We start from the raw sequence: 14,866 nt of genomic DNA, 5'->3' as shown, positions 1-14,866 counted from the left end.
GTTTCATTCACCGAGTCTGGAAAGCGGGGCCTGAAACAATGATGGTTTGATAATCACACACAGGGTGAATGGGACATGTTGGGGAGAGACAGTGAGGGCCATAGGGTGGACAACTTGAACAGCTCCTGGATCCAAGATGTCAGTGGCTACTCCCTTGGTCTAATGCTTGAAGCTATCAAGGAAGGTGCTGAGTGAAGATCATGTGACATTGAATCTCATTCACCTGCTGAACAGACTGGTGAGTAAGTGAGAGGTGGAGATATTTGAACCATAGAACATTACAGCACAGAAACGGGCCCTTTGCTTCGTTCTAGTGGTGTTTGGAAGTTGGAGCAGTAGTTCCCATAGAAACCTTCAAGCTTCCCTGTGACAAATCTATCTCCACCCCTTTGACTTACCACTTTGTGTCCACAGATGCTACTCAACCTATCAGGGATCTATATTGCTGTACTCCCAACACTCTCCAGGATTCTTCATGTCCTTGACTAAAATATTATATGCCGTTCTTGTCTAACTTCAGTTCCACCTGCCATTCTTTGGACCACTTTCCCAAATGATCTAGATCCTGTTGTAAACTTAGATAACCTTCTTCAGTGTCTAATATGCCACCAGCTTTGATGTCATCCACATACCTAATAACCACGCTAACCAGTCGTCCAATTCATTAACATAGATAACATAGAACTGTGGACCCAGCACCAATCCCTGAAGTCACAACCATCCAATCTGAGTAGCATCTTTCCACTCTGTAATGGAGGATTAAAACCATGTACCCAGATGCTTTTTGCTTATGTGGAACTGACGACACTGGGTCCACACGCAGGTCACCTTACTTTCAGAACTAGCAGATGTAATTAAACTCAGCCATGGGGACTTATCTGAAGATACACTTTGAAATGGAATTCCACTGTGAGGCCCAGGGAAAGCAGTTGTCAAATGCAACACTCTGAAATTGACGAATTGGTCACAACCTGTCTTGCACGAGAAGTTTTAATAAGTCTTTGTATCTACGAGATAAACCAGGAAATCATAACATCCTGGTTCCATAATAATTAATCTTCTAAATTGTAGAATATAATGTTCAATTTTGATTTTGACTGACAAATATTAGAAGGAGTAGGCGCATGATTACTTGTTTTTGGGGTATATAAGCCTGTGGTCCTGCTGCTGAAGTTTAGACTCTCCGAGGGGTGGGAACACCCCTTGTCAAGAAGGAAGAACAGCCAGAGTCCGAGCAACGTCCCGGTCGGGGGAGGTGGAGAAGCTGCTACCAGCGCCCTGACAACCTACTACAAGTGTGCAGTCGTTGCCTCACTTTGGCAGTTGGGACCAGTCCAAGCATTGATAAGTATAGTTGGGAAGGGCTTGCATATTGTAGTGTGAAATCAGCTTTTGAATTAATAATAAACATTTGTATAAACTGAACTGCTCTCAGTGTGTGTGTCTATTTTCTTTCGGTAGCTCAAACACTGTGACCAATCTAAAATGAACAAAATGAGAGGTATAAGTTTACCCAAGACAATTGGCGCTGCGAGCAGGGTTGGTCTCAAGATGTTTCGCCGAAAGAAAGAGGTGAGTCCTGGATGGACTTCCAAAGACGATGGGTTTGGCATGTTGGCCAATACCCTGTCTTTGTTGGGACCACCCATTAGTTGGGATGAGAAGTTAGACCCATCAAGTGCATCTCTGGGAGAGCGGGTTGCCACTCTCCTTCGAGAAAGTAAATTTCCTGATAAAAAGGGAATGCTGACGAATGGTTTTTGGTTGCTGGCCACAGCATTACGCCACTCTGTTCAGCGTGAAGCAGAATTAATTCAAAGAGAAGTAGAATCTCAGTGCAAAAGAAAGCAATTAGAGGAGGAGCTAGAAGTCCTGCGACAATGCTGTTCCATGATGAGCGAGATTGTTCGCACCAGTCAGGACAGAGCCAAAGTATGGGAAGATAAGCATGTCCAAATGATTTGCCGTAATATTCAACTCCGGCAGCAGCTCTGTGCAGATAAGGAAAGGCATGGAGTAGAACCCGATCCATATTGTATTCATGCCATGATAAGGAATGGTGACGATCCTGATGTAATTGAGGATTGGGATGGGAATATCTGGAATGACAATGGTAATAATGCAGATACTCCTCAGCATGTGTCTAACATACTATCCTCTCCATCTGCTGTTCACGCCTGCCCTATAAGGCAGCAGATTTCCCAAACAGACAGAAGGGGGGATGATGTAAGGGTAGAGATGGAAGGGATAGATACCCCGGTTTCCCATGTGGACCCAGGGGAAAATACCCAAACCCCTGCTTATGCTCTATGGCCTACTCCCTCTGTTGGATGGCCTCGACCTCCTCCCCTAGACTGGGTGGAGGACCCTGTGAGCCAAAGTGGGAACAGGGGTCGGAAGGAGTCAAAGATACGTGATTTCTCTGTAAAAGAGCTGGCTGCCATTGGAGATCGATTTAGGCAAAAGGCAGGAGAAACTCTGGCGGCCTGGCTCCTGCATGTCTGGGAACAAGGAGGGGGTAATGTATTTTTAACCCCTGAGGAATTGTTGGGATTAGGAACATTGACTACTGATATCCGGGTCACTGCTGAGCTGCGGGGTAGAGGGAGAGAGATGGATTACTTACTTACTACTCTAGGGGATGCCCTGCTACGAGTATACCCATCACCAATAGATTGGGATTTACATTTGCAAAACAATTGGAGAACCCCAGAGGAGGGTATAGCATTAATTCGTCAACAGGCCCTGGCCTCTGCCTTGTATGGAGGGCGTTTGAGGCTGTGGGTACATGGGGGGAGCCCTGATGAAGAGATATTCACTGCCGGAATGCATACCAGATTGGTTCGTTCCGCCCAACCCACCACACAGGGATTGGTTCTGTCCATAACTAGTCCACTAATTGGGCACTCTGTGTCTGAGGCGGTGCACGCCTTATCTGGGCCTAGAGAATTAGAACTGGGAGGTTAAAATCCACTCATGTACAGCCCAGGTTAAATCAGATAAGCAGGATGAAAAGAGAGGACCGACAAGGAAGGACCTTTTTCTAACCTTGTTAAAGTTAGGTGTACCTAAAAGTGATATTGATGGGAAACCTACTGCGGTCCTTTATGCCCTTTATGAGAGGAAGGCAGGGGAACATCATCCCCAGCTGCTGAGTCCTCCTGGCCCAGCTGTGCCTTCTGTTCCCACTGCTGCTTCTATCGATCCGGCTTCTCCTGCTCCAGTTACTCATGATGAGGTAAAACAATGGGTTAAACAGGCTCTTAAAGATAACAATAGCATGTGGTCCTGGAAGCCCCCGAACCCTTCTGAAGCCTGAAGGTGTGGGCAGGATTCCCGTGTCTACTCCATCGAGACACGGCGCACACACGGGGATCCGCGGCCCTACATACCGTTAACAATCCACTGGGGTGGGGGTAATGATCGCCAATACTTGGCTTTGGTCGACACCGGTGCAGAGCACTCGGTGATTCCTGGTAACCCCGACCTCTGGACTGGACCGGCCTTTCGAATAGAGGGGTTGGGAGGAGTGGTCACCCTGGCAAAGGAAATAAAAGTCTGTGCCATGGTGGGTGATAGCCCTTCCCCTGTCTGGTTACATGCCCTGGTGGCTGCTACTGACGAGTGTATCCTGGGTATTAATATGTTGGCCGCTATGGCCCTTAATACTAGCCAAGGGGGATTTGAATTTGGAATTCGAACTATTACAAAAAAACTAGTAGTGGGTCAGGCTAAGTGGGATCCTGTGATGGTGCCAGCCCCCATGAAACCAGTGTGCATTCCACAATATCGTCTCCCTGGGGGGCAGGAAGAGATTACTGCCACCATCGATGCTCTGCAAGAAGAAGGGGTAGTGAGGCCTGCAACGTCGCCCTTTAATAGCCCTGTTTGGCCGGTCCAGAAGCCGGACGGCTCCTGGAGAATGACAGTTGATTATCGTTTTTTGAACAAACATGCCCCACCACTTGCTTCAGCAGTTCTGGACATTGTCACCCTTATTGAAAACATTGCTACTGGGAACTCAGGAACATGGTATGCTGTCATTGATCTCGCTAACGCCTTCTTCAGTATTCTTATAGCTGAGGACTCACAGGATCAGTTCGTCTTTACCTGGAAGGGGCGCCAGTATACCTTCACCCACCTTCCAGTATCGCCTTCCCTCTCAATTCACCATTATATTGATGATGTGGCCTCCTGGAGCCTCTGGCAGAAACAAGAGGGTCGCCGAGTCCCGCTGGGATTCTGGTCACGTACCATGCCCGAGGCTGCCGCTCGTTATTCTGTTTTTGAACAACAGTTACTAGCCTGTTACTGGGCCCTGCTAGAGACTGAAAGAATGACAGGTGATGCAGATGTTCAATTGCGACCTGCACTTCCTATAATGAACTGGGTCCTGGCTAATGACGCTAATCTAAAGATCGGGCGGGCTCAGCAGTCTTCTATTGTTAAATGGAAATGATATATTCAGAGTCGTGCGACCAGAGGGCCTGAAGGGGTGGGCCGCGTACACGAACAGGTGGCTTACCATCCCAGGTCAGGAACTCACTTATCGGAGGAGGGGGATGGTGGCTCCAGTCAGTATGCTGAGTTGAAGGCAGTCACTTTACCACTAGATCCCCATGATCACCCTCTTCGCCTGTTTACTGATTCCTGGGCTGTGGCTAATGGACTTGTGGTATGGATGCCTGATTTGCAAAAGAACAACTGGATGATACATGACCGCCCAGTATGGGGCAAAGAGTTGTGGCAGCTGTTGTGGGATGCTTCCCACCATCGTGAGATAACCGTTTATCACGTTGATGCCCATACCAATATGACGACTAACATGGCTCAACATAATGCAGTAGCAGATCAGCTTGCCACTATCAGCTGTGCTGATACCGTCCCCCTGGGTCGATGGGCACATGAATAGAGTGGTCATTTGGGGGAGAAGGGATCAGCTATGTGGGCCCGTACACATGCTTTATCCATCCATCAGGATGATGTCCGCATGGTTGTACGTACATGCCCAGAATGTCAGCTTGTGAAGTTCCATACCGTTCCACCTGGTCCGCATGGCCGAATAAAATGGGGTGCTCACTCAGCTGCGGTCTGGCAAATTGATTACATAGGCCCCATGCTAGACTGTATGGGTAAACATTACGTCCTAGTAATGGTTGACACCTTTTCGGGCCTGGTTTTTACTTTTCCCACCAAGACGGCTGACCAAGCTAGCACTATCCAAGGACTAAGCCATTTGATTTATCGTTATGATGTTCCAGAGGAGATTCACTCTGATAATGGCTCGCACTTCTCCGGGAAAGCAATCTGTGATTGGGCAAATGACAACGGTATTTTATGGGTCCACCATATTCCTTATTACCCACAGGCTGCCGGGTTAGTTGAACAAATGAACGGCTTACTGAAGGAACAAATTCGTTTGTTAACATCACTGGGGACCCAGAAGGGATGGTGCCATGTGCTGCAGCAGGCAGTCTACAATTTGAATCATCGCCCTTTAAAAGGAGGTACACCTTTCCACCGACTTCTTCACACTCCTGAATTACAGCCTATTCCAGAGGAAAAACAGTCATTGCCCCCCATCCCCGAACTAGAGAATGTTGGACAAAAGGTATGGGTGGCACCACCAGGCAGTGGCCCTCCTGTAAAAGGGGAAATAGTGACACCTGCCCAGGGTAACACTCGGTGGGTAACTATTGAGGGACAGGATGATTTAGTCTGTTTAAACACTGAACGCTTATGGTATCGTGAGTGACATGTGTCAGGCTTCTTTGTTCCACGTTCTCCATTTTACACTCCTGGTGATCTGGCTTAACAGCTGCTTTGATGCCAGCAATTGGATTTGTAATGTCGAGGACGTTCCAAGGGAGTTCCCCGTGGGAAACATGGTCCAATGCATTACACCAAGGAAGTCCTCGGTCACCAGCCTCAAGTGCAGCTTATATAAATATGTTATTGTTCAGCATGTTTCAAAATCTGTTCATGAGCTCCAGTATCTGGGTATTGTGGCCAACAAGGATAATTTGAGCCTTGGTTGGAATCCTTTCTCATGGCTAACAGCTACATTTGGGGGAGTGGGCCACACTATCCTCCGTTGGTTGCTCGCGTCATTGCTTATCTTTGTAATTGTTGTTTTGATTTCTCTTTTTTCGCTCCCTCTGTACTCAAATACTGGTTAGGCCTCGCAAATGACAGATTGTGACCAAGGGGTGGAATGTAATGGAGGATTAAAACCATGTACCCAGATGCTTTTTGCTTATGTGGAACTGATGACACTGGGTCCACACGCAGGTCACCTTACTTTCAGAACTAGCAGATGTAATTAAACTCAGCCATGGGGACTTATCTGAAGATACACTTTGAAATGGAATTCCACTGTGAGGCCCAGGGAAAGCAGTTGTCAAATGCAACACTCTGAAATTGACGAATTGGTCACAACCTGTCTTGCTCGAGAAGTTTATCTACGAGATAAACCAGGAAATCATAACATCCTGGTTCCATAATAATTAATCTTCTAAATTGTAGAATATAATGTTCAATTTTGATTTTGACTGACAAATATTAGAAGGAGTAGGCGCATGATTAATTGTTTTTGGGGTATATAAGCCTGTGGTCCTGCTGCTGAAGTTTAGACTCTCCGAGGGGTGGGAACACCCCTTGTCAAGAAGGAAGAACAGCCAGAGTCCAAGCAACGTCCCGGTCGGGGGAGGTGGAGAAGCTGCTACCAGCGCCCTGACAACCTACTACAAGTGTGCAGTCGTTGCCTCGCTTTGGCAGTTGGGACCAGTCCAAGCGATGATAAGTATAGTTGCAAAGGGCTTGCATATTGTAGTGTGAAATCAGCTTTTGAATTAGTAATAAACATTTGTATAAACTGAACTGCTCTCGGTGTGTGTGTCTATTTTCTTTCGATAGCTCAAACACTGTGACCAATCTAAAATGAACAAAATGAGAGGTATAAGTTTACCCAAGACACACTCCCACCCTCTCATTCCTTGCACCAAGCCTGCTTTGTATCTAATTGGCTAGTTCATTTTAGGTCCCATTTATCTTTCTGGATCAGCCTGGTGAGTGTACAGAGGAGGTGGTTTAGCCAGGTTCTATTTCATTGTTTAAAACAACATTTGGACCTGTGCGGTGTTTGTTGAGGACACTAAATTGAGTGGAAAACAATTTGTGCAGGTGATGCAGAGAGTCTCGAGAGAGATGTAGACAGGTTAACTGAGTTGGCAAAGGTCAGGAAGGTGGAGGACAATGTTGATAAACTTGAGGTCACCAGAAAAACAAAGTAGATCGAGTTATTATTGAAACGGTTAAGCGACTACATCGTGCTGCTGTGCAGAGGAACTTGGGAGTGCATGCGCATGAATCTAAAATGTTGGTTTGCAGGTGCAACAGGCCATCAAGAAGGGAAATGGGATGTTGGCTTTCCCTGCTGGGGGATTGAATTTCAGAGCAGGGAGGTTCTGCTACAACTGTACAAGGTATTGGTTAGACAGCATCTCAAGCATTTCATGCAGTTCTGGTCTCTTTGAGAAAGTATAAACTGGCTTTGGAAGGGGTGCAGAGGAGGTTCAGCAGGTCAATTCCAGAGCCTACAAGGAGAGACTGAGTCATCTGGGACTGTTCTTGCTGGAATTTAGAAGAATGAGACGGGATCTTATATGATGAAGGAGATTGATGAAGTCAAGGCGGAAAATGGTTTCTACTGGCAGGTGAGGCGAGAACTGGGGGAGAATAGATTTTGGATAGAAATGAGGAGGACTTGCTTTCCCCAGAGAGTGGTGAATCTTTGGACTTCTCTATGCGAGGAAGCAGTAGAAACTGCTTCCTTCAATGTTTTAAGGCAGAGTTTGAAAATAGTAAATGAATTAAGGGATATGGGGAAAAGGCAGGAAGGTGGAGATGAGCCCGTCATTCAGCCCTGATCTCACTGAATGGTGGAACAGGCTTGACGGGCCGGATGGCCAACTCCTGCTCCTGTTCTTAGAAATGACTGGTCCCTCAGCCTTAATGTTATTACCCATTGTTTGAGATTCACCCTGTTAAACCACTTAAAATCTTAAAGGAGAACATACCCACACTATTTAGTATCTTTTAATAGGAGAATCTCTCACCTGGTGAATCACTTGGATGACTTGTTTAGACAAGGGGATAGAACAGTCAGCAGTATTCCAGGTGAGTTGCCACCAAATGTTGGTACAATTGTAACATGGCAAGTGCCGTGAGGCCAAACGGGAATTTTCCAATACTTTATTGTACAAGTGTTCACCAAATATATTTACATGACACTCATTTCAACGTTAGTGCAATACATAGAATGTTGCATAATTACCAGTCATTGAAAATGTTGAAACAATAGGGGTTACAGCAGGAACATATTTCACCATTTTATAAAGCAACATTTACAACTGCATCATTGAAATAGTCAAAGCTTCACTATTTATCAGAAACATTGTCACTTCTTTTCAAATCCACCAAAACAGCCAGTTGTGCTGTAAACGTGTGTCTGAGCAAGGCATAAAAAGTTCAGAATCTTTTGGAAATTAACAATGACTGCTTGCTAACGAGCGTTTGTCTTTAAGAAAATTGGTTACATTGTCAGTTAAATATAATCTTCACAGTGATGTGTCAGGAAAATCAATAAACTAGGCCAACATGAATTGACTTCCATTTTTAGTAAGGGCTGGTGGTGCGCAATTTGGTAAATTAGAAAGTAAGAATTATATTCAAGGTGGATGTCATAAAGAGTTACCTTGATATAAATTTCGTAGTGCAGGAAGAGAAATGCCATTTGCAATTTGTAAAGTATACTGGGAAGTTTGGGATGCAACTGAGCTGATACATTAACATGCTCTGGATAGACAGCCCAACATCGCAGAAGTACAGATTCAATGCCCGTCACAAATGAAGAACCAATGCTTAACGCTAAAAACCACAGAATAGCAAGTCAGGGCTAGAATTTAATCATTCAGCAAATTGAAAGACAAAACCTCCAAACACCTGGAGCAAATCCCCTCGGGTAATTTTGATTTGGCACTTTATCCGAGCAATGAAGCGAGAGCTTGGCTCCTTCCCATCTCAACAATGCAACAGTGGGCTGAACTTTTATAATTTTCTCCACATATTCTGATAAACATACCCACACATTTAAAACAGACATGCACTAACGATAACTTCTGCCTCCCTACAATCTCTCTCCCTCTTTTGCTTCTCACACGGTTTCTTCGGTTGACCTGCTGTCTGACTTGAGGCGCACAAATTCTTTGGCCAGTTCGTCATTGGTTCTTTGTGAGAGTATTCTGAGAATTGTCAGGCCGGTGTCATCCATGTGAATATTCTTGATGAGTGTGTACCATGAGGCACAGCTCCCTCTCTCCATGATGTCCTTCAACTGGATGACGGTCATTCCGATAATCCGATCTTCTCTGGCAAAGCAGTAGTCTTTCACGGTCACGTGAAGCTCGTAGAACTCCAGGCTGTTCTCATTGCTCAGAACGCTGCAAGCAGAAGTAAATGGTTTGCTCTCACTGTCCACTCCAACCATTCTGAGCTGATCTCAGTACTCACAGACATGCCAGTAGTTACTGGGAATAATTCAGCCCACCCACCCCAATTCACTAGTGCCAAGGATGGTGCAGTGTATTCCCATTTGAAGAACTGTCTTCCGTTTTAGTCTTCATGCTGCAAGAAAGATGATGTCAAGTAGAATACTTTTGAGAGGTGCAGGGAAGATTTACAAGGTTGTTACCAGGACTCAGGGGCCTGAGCTACAGAGAGAGGTTGAACAGGCTGGGGCTTTATTCCTTGGAGTGCAGGAGGATGAGGGGTCATCTTGTAGAGGTGGACAAAATCATGAGGAATAGATCAAGAGAATGTAGTGAGTCTTTTGTCCAGAGCAGGTGAATCGGTAACCAGCGGGCAGATGTTTGTGAGGGGGAGAGATTTAACGGGAAGCTGAGGGGGAAAGTTCTTATGCAGAGGATAGTGGGTATGTGGAAGGGGCTGGTGGTGGAGGTGGTTGAGGCAGGGACTATTGTAATGATAAAGAAATATTTGGATAGTTACATGTATAGGATGGGTTTAGAGGGATGCAGGAGTAGTGTGGGTGGGACATTTTGGTCAGGAAAAGCAAGTTGGTCTGAAGGGCCTGTCTCCATCTGTGTTACTCTATGACTCCATCAGACATTGGCCTACCCCCAACATGAAGGAACAGTCCCTGAGGCACCAGGATTGGTCACCACTGACCTGCACTCTGTGTTCTGGGACACCGTGGAGCACACGAAGGGTGACCATGGCGAAGACAAGCCATCCAGAGTCAGAGCATGACGCAGCAGAGAAACACACGCTCACCATCCACTGAGACCACAGGTAATGCAAGCAATCCCATGGCTACACCACCAGCCGTATCCTGATCTGTTGGACTGAGCCCAGCCACCTTCTCCCAGTGATCATCAGTGCGCCCTAGCCACTCCACTTCACTAACTAACCTTCACCATATTCACAGGACCATTGAAACAACAGATCTCTTTTCCACATTGGTCACGTTGATGACTTCGAGGGAAACAATCTCATTTCTGTGTTCCGAACCTTTCTGAATGAGTGTGAGGTTCCAAAAATCACAGCTCAGTGTTCAGGTCATCTCAGGGTTACCAGGCTTTGGACTTTGGCCAAGACTGGGTTTGAACACATTCAAAACTAAAGTTTTTGGAGTTTCAAGGAGTAGATTTCATTTTGTGCATTTTTCTCCAAATAATATGTTTTGCTTTATTACCGAGACCGAGATACCTTTGCAAATGAATGGTGATTGAAGCCAACAGTTTAATTTCTAATGAACATTGAGAACGATAGGACTTGAAGAGATATGGACACAGATTTACCCGAGGCCACTTACAGGTGAAAAGTCTCGTTGTATTTCGGTGACCAAACGTTGTTTTTGGTCTTTGTAGAAAATTTTCTTTTCCTGTCACTCAGATTTGGCCCAATCACGTGAACTTCCACGAATGGTCGGAACATGGCCGTCGTGTGCCAGACCAGCTCGTTAACAGCAACAACTGCAGGGAGAATCAGAACTCTTGTGTGTTTCAAATTGTTACAGTACTCAGCTTGGTTCACATGGTTAAAGGAGAGCCCCCTTCATGAGGTGCGAAATTGGTTGGGACACTTACTTTTCATTGTCACCTTATGCTCTCCGGTCCCAGGGTGAGTGAAGAGGTCAACATGAATCGATACTTCTCCCACTGAGCTGTTTGCAAAATGAACTGAAAAGGCGCAAAGAAACACAGTTAACAAAGACAGGGAAATCAAAACTAAATTCTGCATCTCTAAGGCTCAGATATAATCTCCAATTAGAAAGAATCAATTCATTGGATTTATATATCAATATTGTGATAAACTGAAAATCTTCAATCCATCCACATATGTTGAGAACGGTTGATAACACAACCAAGTCTCAGTTTGCTTTCGTGCTCACACTTCACCCAAACAACTCGTTTGCTTTTAATGTCAATTGTGGGTTTGAATGCAACATCTGAACTGAGCCGTCATAGCTGTGATATGACAAATTGGGTCAGGTAGTGATCAATAGGAGCTCTGCTTGCCATGACGGTGAATGGTTGTGTGTGTACTGGTCAGCTGGAGAACAGCCAATGTCCACTGAGAATTGAAACTCATTGGAACGATTATATTTATGATTCACCTCATGAAAATATTAGAGACTTTAATTCAGGATGAAATAATAACATGACAAGACAAGGAGGAAGGAGAAGCAGAGCCGTGGAGTCTGACAGCAGGGAACAGGCCTTTCAGCCCATCTAGTACCATGCCTACTGTTGGAAGTCTGGGCTAGTTCCATTTTCCTGCATTTCCTTTCACCCTTCACACCTCTCCCATCCATAAATCTGCCCAAATGTCTGGAATGTTTCTGGTGCCCACATGCACTTCTACTGCTTATTCTGCAGTTCATCCCAGACACAGATCACCCTCTGAGTGAAAAGGGCCTCTCAAATTCTCTCCTATATCTCTTCCCTCTCACATTAAACCTTTGCCCCCGATTAGAATCATCTACCTTGAGAAAATGACTGTGAGCCATGCCCCTCACAATTTTGTAAACGTCTACAAGATCACCCTTCAACTCCTTTGCTCTCGGGAATAAAGACCCAGCCAATCTATCTTCTCCCTATAACTCAACCCCTCCATTCTGGTGAATCTCCTCTGCACCTTTCCAATGTTGCTACCCTTTCTATGGCTGGGTGGCCAGAACTGAGCACAGCCCTCCAAGCGTGGATTCACCAAGGCCTTGTTCGGCTGAATCATGAGGTCCCAACTTTTGTACTTTGGAGATAAACCCAAAAGCTATAGATGCTGGAATCTTGAGCAGATGAAGAATTCAGCAGGTCAGACAACATCCATGGCTAGCAATGGTCAGACAATATTTCGGGTTGAGCCCCTTCAGCTATTAGAAGGGGAGGAGAAAAGATTTCCCAGAATTGAGATCTTGGGTTACAGGGAGCAGATGGATAGGCTGAGTCTTTATTCCGCGGAGCTCAGGAAGCCCAGGGTAACCTTACAGAGGTGCAGTAAAATCTGGATAGGCGTGGATTATGTGAGTGCCATCTTTTCCCCAGGGGAGATGATTCAGGAACTACAGTGCACCAGTTTAAGGTGAGAGGGGAGAGAGAGTAAAGGGCCGCTGCTTCCACCCCTGTTCAGATGGTGGACCAGACCCTCGCTCACTGGCTCATGAATCCTGGGAACATAAATTGGAACAAGGCATTGTAATTGGCAGTATGTTGCTCTGGATACCATGCTGGGAAGGGTGATGGATGAGCACTCACCACATGGGCAAAGGTCGTGTATACTTCATCACATACAGAGATGTCTCTCTTTCTTCCTTCTGCTGAAGTCACGTGTTTCTTGTAAACAGGCACACTGCAGCATTGTGAAGCCATGCTCAACCCACACATGCACATACTCTGGCTAGGTCTGAGGGATCCATTTACGATGTAGCAGGAGCACCTGACAGCACCTTATACCACATACAGTTGAGACTTGTGTTGTGAATTCCCGACAGGCCCAGAGAACTTCGGTCTTACAGCTGATGCAGCCCTTCCTTCTAGAATAATGATTTCCAGTGCAGAATCTTCCCACATGCCGGTGCCCCCGACAATATTTTGTGTTATTTATTGCTGTTTATTTAGATGAAGTGTCAAGCCAATATTTCCCAAAACATTCTTCTAAAACTGCAATCTACTGATTCTGAATACACGAAAAGATCATGACTGTACTATTATATTGCCCACTTACCTTGCCGCAGAACACTTTGCGGAAGTGCTAAAAGGATATAACCCAGTGAAGTTTTAGCTTCATATCATAAAGGTTGAAGCTCAACCCAGCCACCCTGTCGATTCCATCCCTTCCACCTTTGAGCTCGGCCCCCACCAGTCACCTGACATTGCAGTGAGTTTCGCAACTGGGAAGTGAATCGTCCTTTACATCTTCAGACGGCATGGATGACCTCAGTATGATCAGAATATTCCGTTAATATTTTCAGACTGTGGACCCCCTGATGTACAACTTCAAACTTGGCAAATGTCTGGTTCAGGAAGTAAACCGAGAATGCTTTGGGAATGCTGTAACATTTTCATGCACAAAGTCCACTCGTGCCGTAGGGAAAGGCAGGATAATTACTCATCCCAGTAGGACCAGTCTGTGGGCTCCGGATCATTTGGGATGAATAATCGGGCTAATGTTGTCCATGGCAACTTGCCATGTTCTGGCTGGAAACAGCCTCAAAGGATGCTCTGACCTTCACACCACAGGTAATTCTGTATCTGTCAATGAGCTCGATGGAGGTAGGTTGTCAGTGTGTGATAACCCGGGAGAATTAGTATTCACCACAGTATCTCTTCCTCTCCATCTGTGGTGTGCCTGCCAGTACACCTGTCCACTGCCTTAACCCACTGACCATCTCACAGTAAGCTTAAGAGCCAAAGAAGAAGAAGAGGAAAGGGTTTATACGTGCGTTAAAAAAGCAGTCTTATGCTCAGTGCTTTATGACGTGGCCTACCTGTTTCAGATCAGCATTTGCGGGGGTAGGAAGGATTTAATACATGTCAACGTGTTCACATATTCAGGCAGTCAGAGCAGGCCCAGGGATGTGAGAATTGGTCAGAGAGTTTATGACCACTGCCCTTTGTTTATCCATTCTTAACTCCCATCTTGTGCAATGCAACAGATAAGTTTTCATCAGTTTTATGGATTCCTCTACTACGGAGAACATTCTGTCTGGCACGGAGGTACTGACGCCCAGGACAGGAAAAGGCTCCAGAGGGTTGTTAACTCAGCCAGCAACATCACAGGCATCAATCTCCACTCCATCGAGGACATCTACAAGAGGTGGTGTCTTAAAAAGCAGCCTCTGTCCTCACAGTTCCTCACAACCCAGGCCATGCCCCTTCACTCCACTACCATCGGGAAGGAGGTACAGAGTCTGAAGATGAACAGCTTCTTCCCCTACGCCATCAGATTTCTGACTGGACAATGAACCACAGACGCTACCTCACTTTCTCTTCTTTCTGCACTAATTTATTCATTTTTTGCAATGTGATTTGCTGCAATATTTTCACCTGTAAATGTTGCTGCAAAACAACAAATTTTATGACAGTAAATTCTGATTCTTCTCTGATTAAAGCCCAAGAGGTCAGGGTTCAAACACAACCATTAAGCAAAATGACACTTCATAAAACTTGATGTGGTTTTGCAAATGAATTGAGACCCAGATGTAATCACAGGAGGAGAGAGACTGCCACACTCAGCGGCGACCGATTCAACATCGCTCACGACAGTCAAGCCTTTTCTTCTGATT

The 14,866-nt window shown here is 45.7% G+C and overlaps 1 protein-coding gene and 1 long non-coding RNA gene across 4 annotated transcripts in view; both read right to left on the bottom strand.

Moving 5' to 3' along the window:
• LOC138749369 (uncharacterized) overlaps window positions 1–8,207 on the bottom strand; it is a 40,723-nt gene extending 32,516 nt beyond the window's left edge. The window contains exon 1 of the long non-coding RNA XR_011348579.1: window positions 8,118–8,207. This is a non-coding gene — a long non-coding RNA (uncharacterized lncRNA). The remainder of the gene's footprint in view (window positions 1–8,117) is intronic.
• A 35-nt stretch (window positions 8,208–8,242) lies between these two features.
• Window positions 8,243–14,866, bottom strand: part of LOC138749470 (protein unc-13 homolog C-like) — an 877,967-nt gene continuing 871,343 nt past the window's right edge. For all 3 annotated transcript variants that reach the window (XM_069910841.1, XM_069910842.1, XM_069910843.1), the window contains 3 exons: window positions 11,169–11,261; window positions 10,895–11,054; window positions 8,243–9,500 (listed from right to left, as the gene is read on the bottom strand). In XM_069910841.1, coding sequence (XP_069766942.1) covers window positions 9,215–9,500; window positions 10,895–11,054; window positions 11,169–11,261 — 539 coding nt within the window. In that variant the 3' untranslated portion in view covers window positions 8,243–9,214. The remainder of the gene's footprint in view (window positions 9,501–10,894; window positions 11,055–11,168; window positions 11,262–14,866) is intronic.

Source organism: Narcine bancroftii, chromosome 14, assembly GCF_036971445.1.
Source record: "Narcine bancroftii isolate sNarBan1 chromosome 14, sNarBan1.hap1, whole genome shotgun sequence".
Lineage (NCBI taxonomy): Eukaryota > Metazoa > Chordata > Chondrichthyes > Torpediniformes > Narcinidae > Narcine > Narcine bancroftii.
Note: the sequence above shows the minus strand (reverse complement) of the source record. Positions and strands in the feature narration are given on the sequence as shown.